Source organism: Alexandromys fortis, unplaced genomic scaffold (genome assembly GCF_014885135.2).
Source record: "Alexandromys fortis isolate MF-2015 unplaced genomic scaffold, M_Fortis_MF-2015_v1.1 scaffold_45, whole genome shotgun sequence".
Classification (NCBI taxonomy): Eukaryota; Metazoa; Chordata; class Mammalia; order Rodentia; family Cricetidae; genus Alexandromys; species Alexandromys fortis.
Window position 1 is genome coordinate 4506897 of NW_026067926.1, and position 19867 is coordinate 4526763.

A 19867-nucleotide genomic window follows, 5' to 3' on the forward strand; every position below is an offset into this window, starting at 1 on the left:
GCAGAGAGTTCCTTCCCACATCGCTGCGTGGGTACCACCTGTCACTTAAGACAATGGCAGCATGGACTTGGTGCCAGGCACTGTGCTGAGTGTCTTATGTGTGTCCTTTCTTTTAATCCTCATGACTCTGGTGAAACTGTTTCTCATTCCCACCTTTTTCCTGCCTCAACCTGCAAGGCGCCCCGGGTTTCCACCGCAAGCAGGGTGAAGCAAGACTTTAAACCTGGCAGTCTTACTGAATACCTTCACTGCCTCATGCTCTGCTGCCTCCTAGTGCTTGTGAACGGGCCTCCTCTACACACTAGCACCACCCTGGTGTTGGCTAAAAGGCAGCTTTGCAGGACTCTCCCAGGCATGCTACTTCAGAGTTCCATATACATGGAGCTTCCAATATGCTTCACAGAGAAGGCAGAGGGAGGGTCTCCAATAGAAGCAATGATGCACCTAACAAAACATCTCTGAAAGTCATGGGATATTTTATACAACCTGCTGCTGTAATCCAGAAGAAAAAGGGACATTTCCTGATGGCTCTGTAACCTTCTAAGAATACAATGAGAACAAGTGTCACCATCAACTAACTTGCCATCTTTTGTGTATAATTCATGAATTTTCGCAAATAGATACAATTGTGTGACCACTATCAAAATTAAGATACAAAATACCCTGAACCTTAAAAAAAAAAATGTGCCCCTTTGCAGTCAATATCCAGTTCCGGGCTATGGCAGCCACTTCTGTGTCTTCTGCACTAACATACTTGCCTTCTCCAGGATATCCTGCAAATTGAATTACACAATACATAGCCTTTTGCATCTGGTTTCTTGTACTTAGCTTTATGTGCTTGACATTCAGTAAATATCCTTCCTTTTGCTGCACAGTAGTCCATGATGTAGATGAACCACAATTGTGTATCAATTTACCTGTCAGAGAGTTGTTTCTGTCATTTTTGGGTATATGAGTGAAGCCGCCATTAAGATTTACATACATGTTTTGTGTGAACATGAATTTTCATTTCTCTAGGGCAAGTTAACAATGAGATTTCTAGATCAAATGTGAAATGTTTATTTCCTTACAAGAAAACGTCCCATTTTTTAAAGCATCTCTATCACCTTAATTCATACCAAGAATGTGTGTACTGGGGAGACCCAAATCCTTCTGAGCATTTGGTTTACTGTTAGTTTTTATTTCGGTGATTCTCATTGTTATACAGTGTTATCTTTTGGTATTATTGTTTTGTTTCACATTTTCATAATGGCCAATAATGTTACAACACACCTTTCCAGGTACTATGTGTCTTCTTTGATGGAGTGTCTATTCAAATCTTTATATGTTTTTTAAGTTAAATTTTCATTGTCTATTTTATTTAGAGACTTTTATTGTTCAAAAAAGTCCTATATCATCACTAGGCATTTTGTAAACATTGCCTTGCAGTTTGTAGATTGCATTTTCATTTTCTTAACACTGTGATTGTTTTACGGGTTATAAGAGCCTACAGTGGGGCAGGGAAATGGTCCAGACATTGAAACCACTTGCTTTCTAGCTGAGAGTCTGAGTTCAATCTCACACAAACTTTAAAACATTTAGAGCAGTATCTGTAAGAAAAAGCAGTTCACAGTAAAAGTTTCTGTGTATGCAATTTACAACAAATGATGCAGTTGTCCAGATGTGATGGCTCATGCCCCCATCCCAGCACTCTATGGGCTGTTTGAGGACAGATTGTACTACAGGGCAAGTTCCAGGCCAGTCTGGGATACAAACTAAAACCCTGTCTCAAAAAAAAAAAAAGTTACATCCAACTGAATTAATCCGTGTGTTGGAGAAGTCAGGAGGACCTCATATATACTAAGTCTAGCACTGACCTAGACCCCTCCCTCACAACCCCTGATATATTTTATTATTTGTTATAAAGCATGTTGCAAAATCTTCACTGTGTTTCACTGATGATTACTTTTCCTGATGCTATGACCAAATATCTAACAGGAAGCAGCTGACAGGCTGAAAAGTTCTATTGACTCACAGTTTGAGAGGGCAGAGTCCCGACAGAGAGGGGCTGTGAGGCAGCGGTCACACTGCGCCACCTCAGGGAGCAGAGATGAATGGCGCTGCAGTAACCCTTATTTTTCCCTTTGTCCTCAGGCGGGGAATCCGGACTGGGATGGTGCTGTGCCCAGTCAAGGTGGTTCTTCCTCCCCCAGCTACACCCGACCAGAAACATCCTCGCAGAGCCACGGAGAGGCTTGTCTCCTAGGTGACTCCTAATCCAATCAAGATGACAGTGAAAATAACCATCGCATGTTCATATTAAATATGAATCTCTCTCTCTCTCTCTCTCTCTCTCTCTCTCTCTCTCTCTCTCTCTCTCTCTCTCTCTCTGTGTGTGTGTGGTGGTGGTGGGGCCTGGCTGGCCTAGAACTTGCTTTGTAGAGCAGGCTAGCCTCGAACTCACAGAGCTCAGCCTGCTTCTGTCTCTGAGTGCTGGGATCAGAGGTGTGCACCACTACATCCATTTGTTCGTTTTTAAATCAGTATGTTTGGTTTTGTCCATTAGGCTGAATTTGCTACATGTTTTAGATATCAGCCCCTTCTTGGGTGTATGTCTGCAAATATTTTCTCCCAAAGTGTGTGATGTTTTTTCACTCTGTTCCCTTGGGCGTGCAGAAACTTTGCAGTTTTATATAATCCCATTCCTTTATCTTCCATGTTTTTATTCTTCGGTGGTTTTACTTGTATTTGAGTCTTTATTTTTACCTGATTTCTATATGTGGTGTGTGATGAGGGTCAAATTCCATTCTTCTGCATGTAGCTATTCTCAGCATCTCTCATTGAAGACCCTGACTTTTTTTCCCACTGTATGTTTTTGGGCCCCTTGTTGGGAAATCAGTTCGCTGTAAATGTGGCGGTTATTTCTGGGCTCTTGGTGCTGTCCTAATGGCGGATGTATCTGCTTCTGCACCAGCACTATGCTTGTTTTTACGCTAATGGTTTTGCAACATATTCCCAAATCAAGGAGTGTAGTGACCTTCGTTGCTTTTCAGCGCAGGAAAGTATGCAGGCAATGGTGATAAGGGGCTGCTGGGGAAAGGTGTGGAGGAGGCCTGTTCCAGGTGACACAGACCTGTAATCCCAGCTGCTTGGGAGGCTGCCAGAGTTACAGTGTGAGTTCAAAGCGAGCCGGGACAACTTAATGAAACGCTGACACAAAAGAAAAAAACATTTTTTACAATGAGGCTCAGCAGTAGAACGTTTGCCTCCACATGAAAGAGTCCTAGAAAGGAGGAGGAAAGAATACTGGCTTTCACAAAATTTGCCAAAGAGGCAATATGAGGTTTGAGGAACTTTTAAGGGTGGTGTGTACTGACCAGCCCGCTCGAGGAACACAAGGCGATGGTTTGGCGGTGAAGAGTTGCAGGTCCCAGGCTTCTGAATGCCAGGAAACAGCCTACGGAGAGGCCATAAATCAGAGAGTAAAAAGCTCCCAAAACACGCTGTTTTATTTTCTTTGTTTGTTAAACAAATGGGGGGGGGGGTGTAAAGATCACGTCTGCCCTTGAGCGCAGCACAACCTCTAAGAACTGACAAGCCCTTGACGGAGTGCTGCAACCGCCGCCCGGCCCGGCCGCTGTGCTTACACAGTGCCTGCGTGGTCTGCTCTGTTCCTGATGGAGAAGGAGCTCCAAGTCAGAATCTGCACTGTTGCGATGCCCAGCGGGACCACACACACCAAACTAAACATGGCGTCTTGAAGATCTAAAAGTATTCTAGGGGAAAAGATGTACACCAGTTAATTTTTCCCCAGAAGCTTCTTTTCTTATTAATTCAAAGCTAGTTAACACATGGTGTTCAGTAACATTTTTCTCTAGTAGCTCATTTAACAAGAAGGAGACAGTGTGTCGCGTAGTTTTTGTTCTTTCAAGTCCCTGAGTAATTTCTTCCTCCTAGTTACACATAGGAAAGGAAGGTGACATGTGAACTTGTGATTGGTCCCTGCTGACAAGTAGTGCCTCTGCGATACAGAACCACCTGCCATGCATGGGTGGACAGAGGACAGAGTCCAGGACACAGCAGAGACTTTGTGTGTACCCTCAGGCTAGGCCTGGTAGTATATGCTTGCAATCCCAGCACTCGGGAAGCTGAGGTAGGAAGTCTGTATGTGGGTTTGAAGCTAGTGTGGACTACATAGGAAGTTCTAGGCCAACCTAGGACTGCACAGCAAGCAAGACCTTGTCTGAAAGAAAAACAGTGGAGAATTCTATTCCTGGGCCTGATGGTCCAGTAGCTCAGAGCTACTGGAAATCTGGGGCAAGAGGATTGAAAGTTCAGGGTCTGTCTGAGCTTCAGAGACACGAGCATCCTCGAATGCCTTCAGTCTTGAAATATCTGCCAAGCTTTATAAAAAGTGGGTGAGTTTGGACATTCATTTCTAGAACGTATGATGGCTATAAAAGTGGTATGATGGAATTTCTCAGGGTGACAGACAAGAGCCCTCTTTCAGAAGGTTTACCTGTTTTTGGCAAGGGGAGTCTAGAAAAGGCTTCTCAGAGAAAGTATATAAACAGTTCTGGAAAACGCAACATGTCGGTGAGAAGGCTTCTGTCTAGACTAGCATATGCAAACACTGCAGCCGTATCTGCCTCCCCTCTGAGAGCCCTGTCATAGGATGTTCTTGGTTCTCTGGTCTGGTTACACTTGTTGGGTGTGGCTGTCCCTCTGAGTCCTCATCATTAACCCTGCCCTTCACCTCGACTCCACCTGATCCAAACACTGATTGCTACCCTACTTCCACTCTTCCTCTGCTTCTCCTAGCGTACTGAGACAACCACCAGGGCCAAGGTCAGCAGCTAGACTGCTTTACTGCATCCAGGTAGAGAGCTTATTGCTATTCTGCCCAAACGCTCTGGGGAAAACTTCATTTGTAGAAACAAGTGGTATTGTGTTGTCCCAGAATTCCCTCATTTAAGAAAAATCCTCTGTGAGCGGGGCAGTGCCTTTAATCACAGTACTTGGGAGGCAGAGGCAGGCGGATCTCTGTGAGTTTGATGCCAGCCTGTTCTACAGAGTGAGTTCCAGGACAGGCTCCAAAGCTACACAGAGAAACCCTGTCTCGAAAAAACAAAAACAACAACAAAATCCTCTGTGGAGTCAAAAACCAAGAACTAAATGCAGAAACTCAAGACCATTCTCCCAGTTTCACAGACTTTAACTTTAAGTGATGTAACTTAATTTTATAATGATTACATTTCAAACCAACAAAAATATAGAAATTAATTTAAAGAATACCCTATATCAGGTATAATAAATGCCAAAATAAAACATGATTGACAAATCAAAAAAGAAAGAGAGAAAAGAAAAAAGAAAAGAAAAATTCTCTCAGGCTGGAGAGCTTGTTCAGCGACTTAAACGCTAGGCTTACAACCAAAAACATAAGAAAAATCTTCTCCCCTCTTTCACAGGAGACCTGTCTCTGTCCTTAAGACTTGGTGGGGCCTAACTGCCCCCACTCCAGCCCCAACAGCCATGTATTATTCTGGCCTCATCAGAGGAAGTCGTGCTTATGTGATCCCTACAGCCTCGGTGATAGGCGTGTGACTCCCATGCGCTTCTCAGGATCTGCCTGAGGACTCTGGATGTGCTGCTCTATCAAAGGTGCTCATTTATGCACAGCCTGAAGCTGCTCAGTCAGTAAACCCGGAGCTACATTGCCACCGAGTGGTAAGAGCTTGAAGCCAAAACAGAGTGGTCAAAGGATCCTGACATTAACTGAGATCCAGTTCTGCTGGACTTTTCCCACATAACCAGGAGGACCCTGTTCTATTGAGGCTAGCCTGCACTACATCTGGTCCTGTTCTATTGAGGCTAGCCTGCACTACATCTCTGCCCCTGTAGCCACTGTGGCCTGAAAACCATGGCTTTCCAGCTGGCATTTGTGCCCACGTTACTATAGATTAGCTGCTTCGATCAGGCTGGGTGGAGGTGCTATGTAATTGGCCACAGCCGATTAAGACAAAGAGGTTTGAAGTAGCTGAGCACAGATTTCCAGAATGGGAGCATGAGGTCATGACTGTGCTTTTGAACTTGAGGCTGTAGGTGCTCATAATCGTGAGGCATCGCTTACTAGCCTTGGCTGTTAATTGATCTGAAGCACATGACACACTAGACGGGAGACAATGGGAGCAAAAAGCCAAGAGGTAATGGAAACCTAAGCTCCGCTTTGAAACAGAATCACGTCTCTAATAAAAGAGAGAAAGGAAGTGGCCCTAATCAAGCCTTTACAGAGGGGGGGAGCAGCTAAGAGCTGCTTGCTAGCCACAGAATTATTACAATATGTGCTTTATGAAAAGGCCGGTTTCTGCTTGGCAGAGGCACCTCTGTGTTCTGATCTCAGTCTTTCATTAGCAACAGGAGCCCATTATCCTTCAGCATTCTCTGGTTATAACAGATTCCAGCTTCAGAATTATCAAGAAATTGGACTCCAGCTGCCAGGGCCTCTCTCTGGGAGATTTTCCACTTCTGCGAAGGACCTGTCTTTTTTCCCTGGGGAGAAGGGTCTGGAGAACACCTGCGGTGGTTTGCACAGTCACAGCCTCTCGTGCACATGCTGACTTGGGCTCAGAGACGCTGGAGAGATGGCTTTGCAGGCAGTGAGCACATGCTGCTCAAACACGGGGACCTAAGTTTGCATAACAGTACCATGTAAAAAGAAACAAAAAAGCTGGGCATAGGCACTCACACCTGTAACCCAGTGCTGAGGTTTGGTGGTGAGAATGATGGATGGGGCTTTCTGGCTGCCAGGTTTAATGAGAGGCTCTGTCTCAAAGAGTATAGCGTGATACAGAAGGACAGCCAATAGCCTCCTCTTGCCTTTGTGCCTGTGTACCTGCACACACACGCATATAACACAGAGGGGGGGGAGGGGAGGGGAGGGAGAAAGGGGAAGGGGAGAGGGAGAGGGAGAGAGAATATCTTAGGCTACATGCTCGAAGGCAGCAGAGGAACAATCATTCCAGTGAATCTTACAACCTGACAACTATCCTGCTGGGCTGCTGCTGCTGCTGCTGCTGCTGCTGCTGCTGCTGCTGCTGCTGCTGCTGCTGCTACTGCTGCTGCTGCTGCTAGTGGTGGTGGTGGTGGTGGTGGTGGTGGTGGTGGTGGTGGTGGTGGTGGTAGGTGGTCTATGAGGAACACTTAAGTTTTTGTTGCAGTCACTAAATGGCTTCACACTTTCCAAAGTACCTGTGAGTTCCCCATTACTTCACAGGCTCTCTAGAAGCTCTTCAAAGATTTGTCTTTCAGGTTCTCTTATTTTCTCAAAATGGGGTTTTACTGCAGCTGGCTTGGAGCTTGCTACATACATCAAACTGCCTCAAACTTGAGGCAGTCCTGAGATAACAGGCATCCACCACGCCTAGCTTTTTCTCTCTCAAGATTTCTTCTTACTCCTAAAGTTTTATTCCAAGTCAAGGACATGATTTTAGAGGATTTATTCAGCTCTCTCTACTGGAATATGGATGAAGCCATCGACTAATTAGGCTAGTGTACCGTCACGATGACATCACCTCTCCTTTCCACCTTACTAACTGTGGTGGTTTGAACGAAAGTGGCCCCCACAGGCTCATACATGTGACATCTGGTTTCCAGTTAGTTGGCGGACTGTCAGGAAGGACTGGGAGGTGGGTTTGTTGGAGGAGGTATGTCACTGGGGGTGCTTTGAAATTTCAAAAACCCATGCCAGGTCCAGTGCGCGCTTTCTCTCTCTCTTTCTCTCCTCTCTCTCTCTCTCTCTCTCTCTCTCTCTCTCCCTCTCCCTCTCCCTCTCCCTCTCCCTCTCTCTCTCTCTCTCTCTCTCTCTCTCTTTCTCTGCCTCCATTTTGGAGATCAGATGTAAGCTCTTGGCTACTGCTCCAGCAATATGCCTGCCTGCCTGCTGCTATATTCCTTACCATGTTGATCATGGACTCACCCTCTGAACTGTAAACAGGCCCCCCCCAATTAAATGTTTGCTTTTATAAGTTGCCTTGGTTAGCGAGGCGGTGGTGGCACACGCCTTTAATCCCAGCACTCGGGAGGCAGAGGCAGGTGGATCTCTGTGAATTCGAGGCCAACCTGGTCTACAAGAGCTAGTTCCAGGACAGGCTCCAAAGCTACAGAGAAACTCTGTCTCGAAAAACAAAATAAAATAAAACACTTCTTAAGGAAAGCAACATGGCTCAGGGAGTCACATTTGATCCTGGGGACACACAGTGGAAAGACAGAACTGACTCCCACAAGTTGTCCTCCACCCTCCCCAGTTCCACCATGGCATGCGCTCATTCATTCATTCATAAGCTGTGTTTATGCTTTTTTCACCAAATATTTATAGCACATTTGCTGCATTAGGTTCTTGGGATACAGAGCAAATAATAATCTTGGCACGCAACAGGCCTTACCTTCTAGCACAATCAGAGAAACCATAAACAAATGTATTTAATTTTAGTGTGTAATTATAATGGCATTTCTCCATATGAGAAAATTTCATGTGCTCCATTTTCTCTTATAATTTTCTCCTTTCAAGAGAAAATAACTATCTAACTGTAGCTAATAACATTCCAAAACATTACCATCTGGTACGCCTTGCTCTCTTAACTTACGCCTGCTGAGTCATTTGCAGAGTCAGCTTTATGAAGTAAAGGGGGCATAATGCAAGCTATCATGCTGGCCCCTCAAATTCTGTTACAATTAGACTCTTCCTAGTCACAAAGCTGAAGTGAAGCCTGCCTCCTCTCTACCCTCCTTTTCCCTGTTGATATCATCTCTAAAGGCATGAAATTACTGGGGCTGCATCCATGAAATAACTTTTATTGCCAGCCATTAAAAACAAGCAGTCCTATCAATGGAGCTGTAAGTTGAGTCAGTATCAGTGCTCATCCCTGCTAAGGAAAGGCGTGCTCAGGTTGGAAAGGGCCAAAAAGGCATCAGGTCTACCAGGTGAGATAGTCTGTTTAGACTTAGAGTCAGGAAAACTCACAGATATACAGACTGTTGCTACCGTAGGATCAGAGAGGAAATATCCCCTTTCACTAGGTCAATTTTCCAAGAAGAATAGTTGTCTTAAGGGTGGGCATGGAAGTACAGGCCTGTAATCTCAATACATGGGAGGTTTAGGCAGGAAATCACAAATTGAAGGCTGGTCTACATCACATAGCAAGACCTACATCAAAAGCAGAGATAAGAATAGGGAAGGGATCTAGAGACGAGGAACCAATATCGCAGATTTTCCCCCCACAGTTCTAGAAGGTAGAAGTCCAAGACGAAAGAGTCAGCTTGGTTAGACTTTAGTAAGAAGTTTTCTACTTGCTGGCAGACAGAAAGTGAATATTGAATATTGTCCTGTGAATATTGCATTGACAGCCCCTGGTATCCATATCCTTGCATGGTAGAGATGTACGGCAGACAGAGAACATATATTGATATTCTCTTTCTCCCTTTCCCCTGTGTGTGTGTGTGTGTGTGTGTGTGTGTGTGTGTGTGTGCTAACTAGGGATCAAACAACCTAGGCCTTCACATATGCTGATGATGCACATGTTGTTTATCAATGAGCAATGTCCAGAACCCCTACCTCTCTTCTTTCCAGGGCATTTATCCTGTCATGTAGACCCCATGCTCATGACCTGCTCTAAACTTATTCACTTCCCAGAGACCCTATCCCCAGATATTGACCATTGTGAGTTGGGACTTTAGAATATGAGCTTTGAGCAGACTCAGTTCAGTACACAGTATCCTGTTTAACATGCTTTCTTGCATTGCTACTAATTTCCTTAAGAGTATACACCAAGGCACAGTCATGACAAAGTTACATAGCTAGTGAGTTTGGACCTGGAACTGAACTTTCTACCTACGAAAATTTATCTTAACTAAAAAGTCTCTCCAAGAAAAGGAATGGTACCTCACTCTGTTTTTAAGGGAAAAAACAAATTAACCAGTTTTTAAGACGGTTGTGTTTTTTCTGAGGAAATGAGTTGAGATATTCTTGAGTACCAAGGATCTCACAGCTGGTTATGATCATAGTACAGTCTTGAAAGTGGAACTGACGAGGGAGGGGGACTTGATCGGGGGAGGGGGAGGGAAATGGGAGGCAGTGGTGGGGAGGAGGCAGAAATCTTAAATAAATAAATAAATATATATATATATATGGGAAAAAAAGAAAGTGGAACTGAGCCAGATGGTGGTGGCATAGGCCTTTAATCCCAGCCCTCAGGAGGTAGAGGCAGGTGGATCTCTGTGAGTTCAAGGCCAGCCTGGTCTACAAGAGCTAGTTCCAGGACAGGCTCCAAAACCACAGAGAAACCCTGTCTCGAAAAACCAAAAAAAAAAAAAAGAAAGAAAAGAAAAAGAAAAAAGAAAGAAAGGAAAGAAAGAAGGAAGGGAGGAGGAAGGGAGGGAGGGAAGGAAAAAAGAGAAAGTATATGATGCACTGCACACCTACTTTTCCCTTCCCAGAGGCTGAGAGATTTTGTTCATGCTTCCATCTATGCAGACTATAGGAGACGGGGGCGGGGAGGTGGAATAACCTAGCATTTCTCCAGAAAACACCCTAAGATTGATACTCCTTCCTTTGGATTAAATAATTTCCTCAGGTAACCCCTTTGCAATGGAACTCTAGGTCAATTTAAATAGGAAATGCTATGGGTGAAAAATATTGGCCATAATTCTATGAAAAAAAAAAAACAAAGTATATATATTTCTACGGTTCTAGAATTCTCCCCCCCCAAATATCTCTGACATGATATCAGTAAACAAATGCAGCCTTAACTGTAATCTTCTTGACCAGATGTTCTTAACTTAAAATGATGCAAACACTTGTAACTACTATAGTTAGCGCCTAGACTTAAACAACACTGGCTCAAATTAAGTGCTTATCTCTATGTTCCTAAACATACATGTGCTCATATGTACTTCATATGTATTTTTTCCAGCTTTCAATGCTGTCTTTCCAGTGCACAAAGCTGAGAAAGGGTAGCCTTATACAGCCTAGCACTCTGTATGTAGACAAGGCTAGCCTTAAATTCATCAAAATCTTGTCTCTTCCTTTCAAGTACTAGGAATAAAGCACATGTGGGGTCAAAGGCATGTTCTACTACACCTGGTTATTCCATTTCTCTTTAGAACCAAATAATATTTATATTATTTTATATATGTATCAGACTTTCATTATCCATTTATTTGTAAAAAGAAATACAAGTTGGTTCTAACTCATTGCTATATATAGTAAATAGAGCAGCAATAACTGTGGCTATGCAAATATCTCTATGGTAGGATATATAGTTCTCAAGGAATGTTGCATATGTAACCTTTTTTGTTTGTTTGTTTGTTTTGTTTTGTTTTGTTTGTTGAGACAGGGTTTTTCTGTGTAGCTCTGACTGTCCTGGGACTCACTCTGTAAACCAGGATGGCCTTGAACTCACAGAGATCCACCTGCCTCTGCTGTAATTAAAGGCATGCCCCTGCATTGCCTGGATCATTCATAATTTTTAACAACACACTTGTATGACTTGGGGTGGACCTCAATGGTAGAGCATTTACCTACTGTGTCCCAAGCTCTGGGTCATATTTACAGCATCGAGAAGAAAAGGAAGAAAGAGGTTTCTGTCCCACCCGGTCCCACAAACATTCAGTCCCAAAGAAACACACAGAGGTCTATGTAAATTATAAACTGGCTGACCTGTTAGCTCAGGCTTCTTATTAGTTCTTATAACTTATATTAGCCCATAATTCTGGTCTGTGTTAGCCATGTGGCTTGGTATCTTTTATCAGTGAGGCATTCTCATCTTGCTTCCTCTGTGTCTGGATTAAGACTGCAGACTGACCATTTTCTCTTCCTAGAATTCTCCTGTTCTTGTTGCCCCATCTCTATTTCCTGCCTGGTCACCCTGCCTATACTTCCTGCCTGGCTACTGGCCAATCAGCCTTTTATTAAATTAATACAAGTGATAGTGTACAAGACCATTGTCTCACAACAGAAACATGCTTGTATATAAACCAGATTGATCACAAAAAGCCACTATCCCTTTTTGTCTTGGTTTGGTTTGCATTTTTAGATAGGCTCTTACACTATAGCTCAGACTTGCCTGAAACTCACTATGTAGTACAGGCTGGCTTCAAACTCATGGCAACCCTCCTGCCTCCACCTCGTGTGAGTTAGTATTACAGGTATGAGCCATCATACCTAGCAAAAGCTACTTCTTAAATAATAAATTTTATTAACAAATTATCTACAACATGCCAGTAGATGACAGTGTAATCCAGTGAACAGAACTGGCAGCCTATGACCCGTGGTGAAAATGAACCTTTGAATTCCTAATGTCCCATGGAGCATCAGGAGCTCGGCCAGGACTGCAGGGCACTGCTGGCACATGGTTACAGGCATGGTTACACATCCAGTGCAAGTAGCCAATCACAAGCCCGTGTTCCTTTGCAGTTGAGGCTTTTCTAACCTCTGGACTTGGCTGAGTGTACTAGACTTGCCCTTCTACCTCCCTAATGCCATGTAAGCAGAGAGGGATCAAACCTTAGGACTCTAGCTCCTAGCTCAGTATTAACACGGCAGAAATTCCATAAATGCCTGCCAAGAAAGAACACAAATCTACTTAGTTGAGCAAATGAAAGGAGACGGTCTTTTCTACAAAATCCTATTGTATTGAGCAATCTCTTGGGTAATACGAGGGTGACTTATTCTATAATTTCAAAACTATCTCTTTATGTTTGCAATGCTAGGGATTGAATCTCACACACACTTGGCAAGTAATTTACCACTGAACCACATTCCCAGAGTTCACATAATTTTTTTAGTAGCAGTTACACACACTCGCACACTCGCGCACGCACACACACACACACAAATGTAATTTTAAAAAAAGAAGTAAATATATACATTAAACATATAGTAAAATAATTTGTCTGGCAGAAAGTATTTTTATTTTCTTTTCTTTGACAGGTCTTACTGTAGTCTAGGCTGGCCTGGAAATCACTATGTAGCCCAACCTGGCCTAAAACCCGTACAATCTCCTGCCTCAGCTTCTAAAGTATTGGCATTACCACTACATTTAGCTCAGAAATAATACTTCTTTAATTCCATCAAGGAATTCAGAATATCTTTTAAAGGGGGTCAAGGGAAAAGTACTAGCCCTAAGTAAACTGGTTCTATACACTGGAGCAGTTGGCAAAGTATTAGATGCTATATTGGGTGGGTGTAGTGGCATACACCTTTAATCCCAGCACTTAGGAGGCAGATGAATCTCTGAGTTCAAAACCAGCCTGGTCTACGAGTAAACTCTAAAACAGGTAGCACTACACAGAAGGACCCTGTCTCCAAAAAAAGGGGAGAAAACAAAAGAATGAACAAAGGAAGGAAGGAAGAAGAAGGAAGGAAGGAAGGAAGGAAGGAAGGAAGGAAGGAAGGAGTAAAGAATCAAATGCTAGGAAGCTTATCTGCTAGAGTGACATTTATTTCAACAGACATATTTGCTCAGTTCTTCACACTGGTGGCGCTTAATAGGTTTTGTCCCCCCCCCCACACACACACACACTCATAGGTTTCTCCGCCAAGGCAGTAAGTCAGATCAAGCTGATTTGAAAAAGTAAGCAACAGGTTTATTTGATCAAAGCAGTTCTCAGGCAGGTTCTCCAGTCCCAGAGATCGAGACCAGAGACACTACACCCACAAATGAAAGCAAGGAGACTTTCTAGATTGTAGGTGCAGCACAATGACATGTCTGCCATAAGCTGGGTTTGTGTCCAAGTACAGTCAATATCTGAGCACTTGGGCGACTGGCAACCTCAGGAGAGGAAGCTGCAGTAGACCCCAAGAATGCAGAACTGGACTTTCTGGCACCTTGCCTTTGTTCAGAGACTCTATGAATAGGCAGGATTTGGAGAGAGAGAGAGAGAGAGAGAGAGAGAGAGAGAGAGAGAGAGAGAGAGAGAGAGAGAGAGAGAGAGAGAGAAAATGGGGCTTTCTGGATCATGCAGGGGTAAACTGAAGGTTCCAATCCAACAGGGACTGCAACTCAGCAAAGTACACCTGCTAAGTGCTATAGTTAGTTTCTGGACTTTGAGGTCGCACAAGCCTCATGAGGCCACGAGAGGCCAAGGTTTTGTTATCACATAAAAGATAAAAGATATTCAAGTGCCTGTATGAGCTTGTATCTCTGGGAAAGCTTACAGTATCACAAAACTGGTTTGCCAACATGTCAGGCTGCCAGCGTGTCAGTTGCTGAGCCAACAAGAATTAGTGTTCAGAGCTGCTGTTCCCAAGGCTATAAATCTCCAGATTCCTCACCTTGACTGCACAAGGAGAAAGGTGGGGAGCTTTTTAAGGTGCTGGTGGCTGTATCACACCTTCTGAATTCCTGGCTGACTTGGTCTGGGGTGTGACCTGGCCATTGGAACTTGTGCTTCTACACATGGGCTTGAGAAGTTTGACTGTGGGGCCTTTGTGGTTTTTGAGAACACAGATAATTCAGAGCAAGTTAAACACACTTATTCTTCCTCCCTTCCCTTGCTGTCACACTCTCTAAGAATAAGCTAATATAGGAGATACATGGCCATGAGACTCATCAACACAGTCTGTCTTCTCCCACTACAGTCACCGTAGCTTCCCACCATGAACTTGCTTGAGGCTTTTAATGCTACCTACCTTTACAGAAACTCTTCCAGTAAGAAAAACAGTCCCCTAGTATATGGAAAAGCGGAGATTTATGCAAGTCAAGTATTCCTGTACATTCTACAGAAAAGATAGGGATGCTACTCGAAGTCCTGAGTTCAATCCCCGGTACCACAAAAACAAAAGCTACCAGATTATACCAACACCACAGAAAAAGTACTGTATAGAAGTGTGTGTTCATCTCAGCAAGCCCAGCACTTGGGAAGCCGAAGCAAGAAGATTAAGAGGTCCAGGTCAGAGGCCAGAAAGATGGCTCAGTAGATAAAAGTGCTTGCTGCTAAGACTGACAAGTTCAATTCCTGGTACCCACATAAAGAAAGAAGAACAAACTCTTGTCGTAGAATGCAAACATATGGTTGCTGTTACACACACACACACACACACACACATACACACATTCATTGAATAACCAAATGTACAAAGTTTTTATAAATAAATATGTACAATATTGATTATTTAATCTAAGAAGTGACTTTATAAATTTTCTCTGTATTTTAACTACTATTTTATGTCTTTAAATTTTTTCATAACAAAAAGTTGTGAGAAAAAATATGTCTGGATTGACAAGCAGAAAATAGAAACACTATCAATATGTGCTGAAGCTAATGCATTCAGATGCCGAGAGCTGACTCTGTGTGATCACGGCCAAACTTTATCCTTTTTTTCTGTTTTTGTTTGTTTGTTTTTCAAGACAGGGTTTCTTGGTTTCTGAGTAGCTATGGAGCCAGTCCTGGAACTCGCTCTGTAGACCAGGCTGACCTCAAACTCACAGAGATCCACCTGCCTCTACTTCCCAAATGCTGGGATTAAAGGTGTCCCAGACACCACTACTGCCTGGACAAATTTTATATTTTCATGTATTTGAAGATGTTCATAATAAGGTGTTGAAGGGAGAAGTTGTGACAAAACTTAGAAAAACCATAAAAATGACATAAAAAAAACTACTGGGACTAAAAAGTATTACAAAAAGACTGAAAAATACTCTAACATGCCAAAGTCAATGTCTTTCTTATCTACAAGCAATAATTACAAATGGAATGTTACTTCTATTAGCGCCCCATAAATATAAAATACTTAGATAGAAGTCTGAAAAAATAAACAAGATCTACATAAGGAAAACTACAAAACTCTGACAGAAGACATCACAGAAGGAGGAAATGATCCCTGCTCGTAACAGGGAGCCGCAGTGTTGGGATGCGGCAATTCTTCCCTCTTGCATCTGTTGAGTCACTCTCCCATGAGTGTTCCCTGACCTTAGGCAGACTGGGGTAGGGAGCTCTCCTCCACATAATCGTAGTACCAGTATATTTCTGGTAGGATCCTTTTTATTTCTGTGGTACTGAAGATCAAATCCTGAGCTTTCAGTCTGCTAGGTAAGTGCTCTACCGCTCAGCTATCTTCCCTAGAGCCCTATGGACACTCCTTATTTGTATTTTATTCTAGGACTGTTTTATCTTGCCTGTAAGCAAGTCCTCAGAAACAAACGACAATGAATGAGTAGACCACGCAAAATACATAATCACTATATAGCTTTGTGTGAATTATACAAACATATGCAATATATGTGATTTCAATAATAATACAAAAGCTATGGGCTGGGGGATGGCTCAGTGGTGAAAAGCACTGGCTGTTTTTCCGGAGGACCTGGGTTCAAGTCCCAGCACCCACATGGCAGCTCACAACCGTCTGTAACTCCAGCTCCAGGGGATTTGACACCCTCACCAGATCCACATGCAGACAAAACGCCAGCTAACATAAAATAAAATCAAATCATAAAGCATTGTTTAATTTTTTTTAAAAAAAAAGCTATTCCACAGCTCTTTAACATTAATGCTTTTTATCATAGTTCATTTGAGATATGTGAGTTAATAGCTAACATTATCCAAAGTCCAAGACAATTTCTTTCTTTGTTTTTTTTTTTTTTTTTTTTTAAGACAGGGTTTCTCTGTAGCTTTGGAGCCTGTCCTGGAACTAGCACTTGTAGACCAGGCTGGCCTCAAACTTCAGAGATCTGCCTGCCTCTGCCTCCGAGTGCTGGGATTAAAGGTGTGTGCCACCACCCTGCGGGCCAAGACTAATAGCTAATAAGAAAGGGTGAATTTGCTTGCATGGCAGCAAATGTTTTTTGTTTTTGTTTTTTGTTTTGTTTTTTACACTACCTGCTGTTTGGATCTCCATATCCAAACTGGTTTAGCTTTGACAATATCAACATAGGAACTAAAGACTGGGCAGGTCTGGTAAACAAAGCACTGATGCCAAAAACCATCAAGGAAAGGGGAGACCTGAAACAGACAAAAATAGCATTGGTCTTAATATAAATCACATTCGTTGCATTTCTTCTTCTTCTTTGATACAGCATGTCTCCCTGTGTAGCTCTCTGGCTTGTTGTCTAGAATTCATTCAGTAAACCAGGCTAGCCTTGAACTCACAGAGACCCACCTGCTCTGCCTCCCAAGTACTGGGAATAAAGGTATGCTCCACCGTCCAGCACATTTATTGTATTTCTGTACTCAAGTATGTATGCATATCTGTATGTGAAGGGCCTCTTCATGTATGAAGTTCCCTTTGACTTAAGTAAACAACTATAGAAATAGCTTAGCAATTATAAAATAAATATTAATTCTTTAGTTTAAGGGATAATAGAATTCAACTACTTTATTGTTATTCTTTCATTGTTTTTATTTGTTTGAAACAGACTATGTAGCCCAGGCTGAACTTCAACTCACTATGTAGCACAGTCGGATCCTGAACTTAAGGTGATCCTTCTGCATCAGTCTCCACAGTGCTAGGATTACTGGTGTGAGTCACAACACAGCTATTTACTGAGACAAGGTCTTGCTATATGGCTGGCCTAGAGCTCAAGTGATCATCCTGCCGCAATCTCCTGAGTGGCTGAGTCTTCAGGAAGGTGCCACTATGCTTACCTGACAGTAGGCAGCCATATGGTACTTATACATGTTGGCATTTGGTAAATGTTGATGCATTACAACTCATACAACATAAAACAAATTGAGATTTCACTTTGGTTCCTCAGCTTTAACCCTGATGTAGCAATGACTGTGTGAACCTAAGCAGTAAAAATTATGATGTTCTTTCAGAAATATGAAAATATTGCCAGGGGTGAGTGGTGGAAAGGGTTAACATGTGCAAAGCCCTGAGGGTCAAACCACAGCATTGCAAACCAGGAAAAGGAAAGGCTGCCCGGGATGAATAAGCATGAACATCCTATGATATTCTGCTCCCTTGGTTCCAGAGACAGTCATCATGCTGGTGTTGTAGAATAGTAGTTTCAGGTGTATGACATTTGTTTCTGCTGTGGAATATGTGTTTAATGATGCAAAGATGTGTTGCATTCTTCTATGTTGCATTTGTTTTACTCTGTGAAGCTGTGTTACTTTGCCTGCCTAAAACACCTGACTGGTCTAATAAAGAGCTGAATGGCCAATAGCTAGGCAAGAGAGAAATAGACAGGGCTGGCAGGCAGGGAGAATAAATAGGAGGAGAAATCTAGGGAGGAGCAAGGAGCAAGAAAAGGAGGAGAGGAGGACACTACGGACCAGCCACCCAGCCATATACCTAGCCATGGAGTAATGAGGAAATTTATATAGAATAAAGAAAGGTAAAAAGCTGAGAGGCAAAATGTTGTTAAAGAGAAATGGGATAATTTAAGTTAGAAAAGTTGGCTAGAAACAAACCCAGCTAAGACTGAGCATTTATAAGTAAGAAGAGGTCTTCTGTATTTATTTGGGAGTTGGGTGGTGGGCCCCTAAAGATTAAAAAAAATAATAACTACACTCTGGTATATATTTATGGTGTCAACATAACTAAGCTATAGAGACTTTCGTAAGTCCTGTCTGTGTGACATTTTGTACTTAAGAGCTGAATAAATGTCACGGAGTGGTGGCTCACACCTTTAACCCCAGCACTTGGGAGGCAGAGGTAGGTGGATCTCAGTGAATTTGAGGCTTCTCAGTGAATTTGAGGCCAGTCTGGTCTACCAAGCAGTTCCAGGACAGCCAGGACTGTTACATGGAGAAATCCTGTCTCAAAAAAAAAAAAAAAAAAAAAAAAAAAAAAAAAGAAAAAAAAAAAAANAAGAAAGGAGAAAAAAAGAAAGAGAAAAAAAGAATAAATATAAATATACTTACTGCCTGTTAAACTTCAGTAAATCTTCATCAACCATGTCAGCCAGTGGCAAGTTAAATAAACAAAAAGAGGCTTGTACAAGCACCCTAGAAAAAAAGTTAAAATACTGTATACATATAAACATTCTACATTTACAAAGCACAGATCTTACTATTAAAACAAAACAAAACAGGGACTGGAGAGTTGATTCAGCAGTTAAGACAACTGGCTGCCCTTTAAGAAGACCCAGGTTCGATTCCCAGCACCCACACAGTGGATCAGAACTATCAGTTCCAAGGTTACACCCTCTTCTGGCCTCTGTGAGCACCAGGTACACACACACATACAAGTGAAACATTCAGGGCTGGAAAGATGGCTCAGTGGTTAAGAGTACTGACTGCCCTTTCCGAGGTCCTGAGTTCAATTTCCAGCAACCACATGGTGGCTCACAGCCATCTATAATGAGACTTGGCGTCCCCTTCTGGCTTGCGGGCACACATGGAAGGAATGCTGTACACATAATGAATAAATTTAAAAAAAAGTGAAACATTCATATACATAAAATAATCTTAAAACATTAATCAAAGCTGGGCACAATAGTACATGCATGCAGTCCCAGCACATGGGGGGTTGAAGCAGTGGAATCAACTGTGCAAATCAACTTTAGTCACACAGTGAGTTCAAGGCCAGTCTGGGTTATGTAAGACCCTGTTTCAAACAAACAAAAACTAAAATAGAAGAAGGCATAGGCAAAACATTTCAAGAGATTGGATAAGTCTAAGAGCAATAGGAAGCTTTTTAGTTGTTCAGTAAATGAATTTATGTATTTATTTATTTATTTATTGGTTTTTTGTGTTTTTTTATTTATTAAAGATTTCTGTCTCTTCCCCACCGCCGCCTCCCCTTTCCCTCCCCCCTCCCCCAGTCAAGTCCCCCTCCCTCGTCAGCCCAAAGAGCAATCAGGGTTCCCTGCCCTGTGGGAAGTCCAAGGACCACCCACCTCCATCCAGGTCTAGTAAGGTGAGCATCCAAACTGCCTAGGCTCCCACA

At 42.8% G+C, this 19867-nt stretch overlaps 1 protein-coding gene across 1 annotated transcript in view; it reads right to left on the reverse strand.

The window, feature by feature from the left end:
* Positions 1-3622: 3622 nt before the first annotated feature.
* LOC126502405 (transmembrane protein 180-like) overlaps positions 3623-19867 on the reverse strand; it is a 31147-nt gene continuing 14902 nt past the window's right edge. The window contains exons 4-6 of the mRNA XM_050143375.1: positions 18841-18924; positions 16852-16974; positions 3623-3755 (exon numbers count right to left, since the gene is read on the reverse strand). Coding sequence (XP_049999332.1) covers positions 3623-3755; positions 16852-16974; positions 18841-18924 — 340 coding nt within the window. The remainder of the gene's footprint in view (positions 3756-16851; positions 16975-18840; positions 18925-19867) is intronic.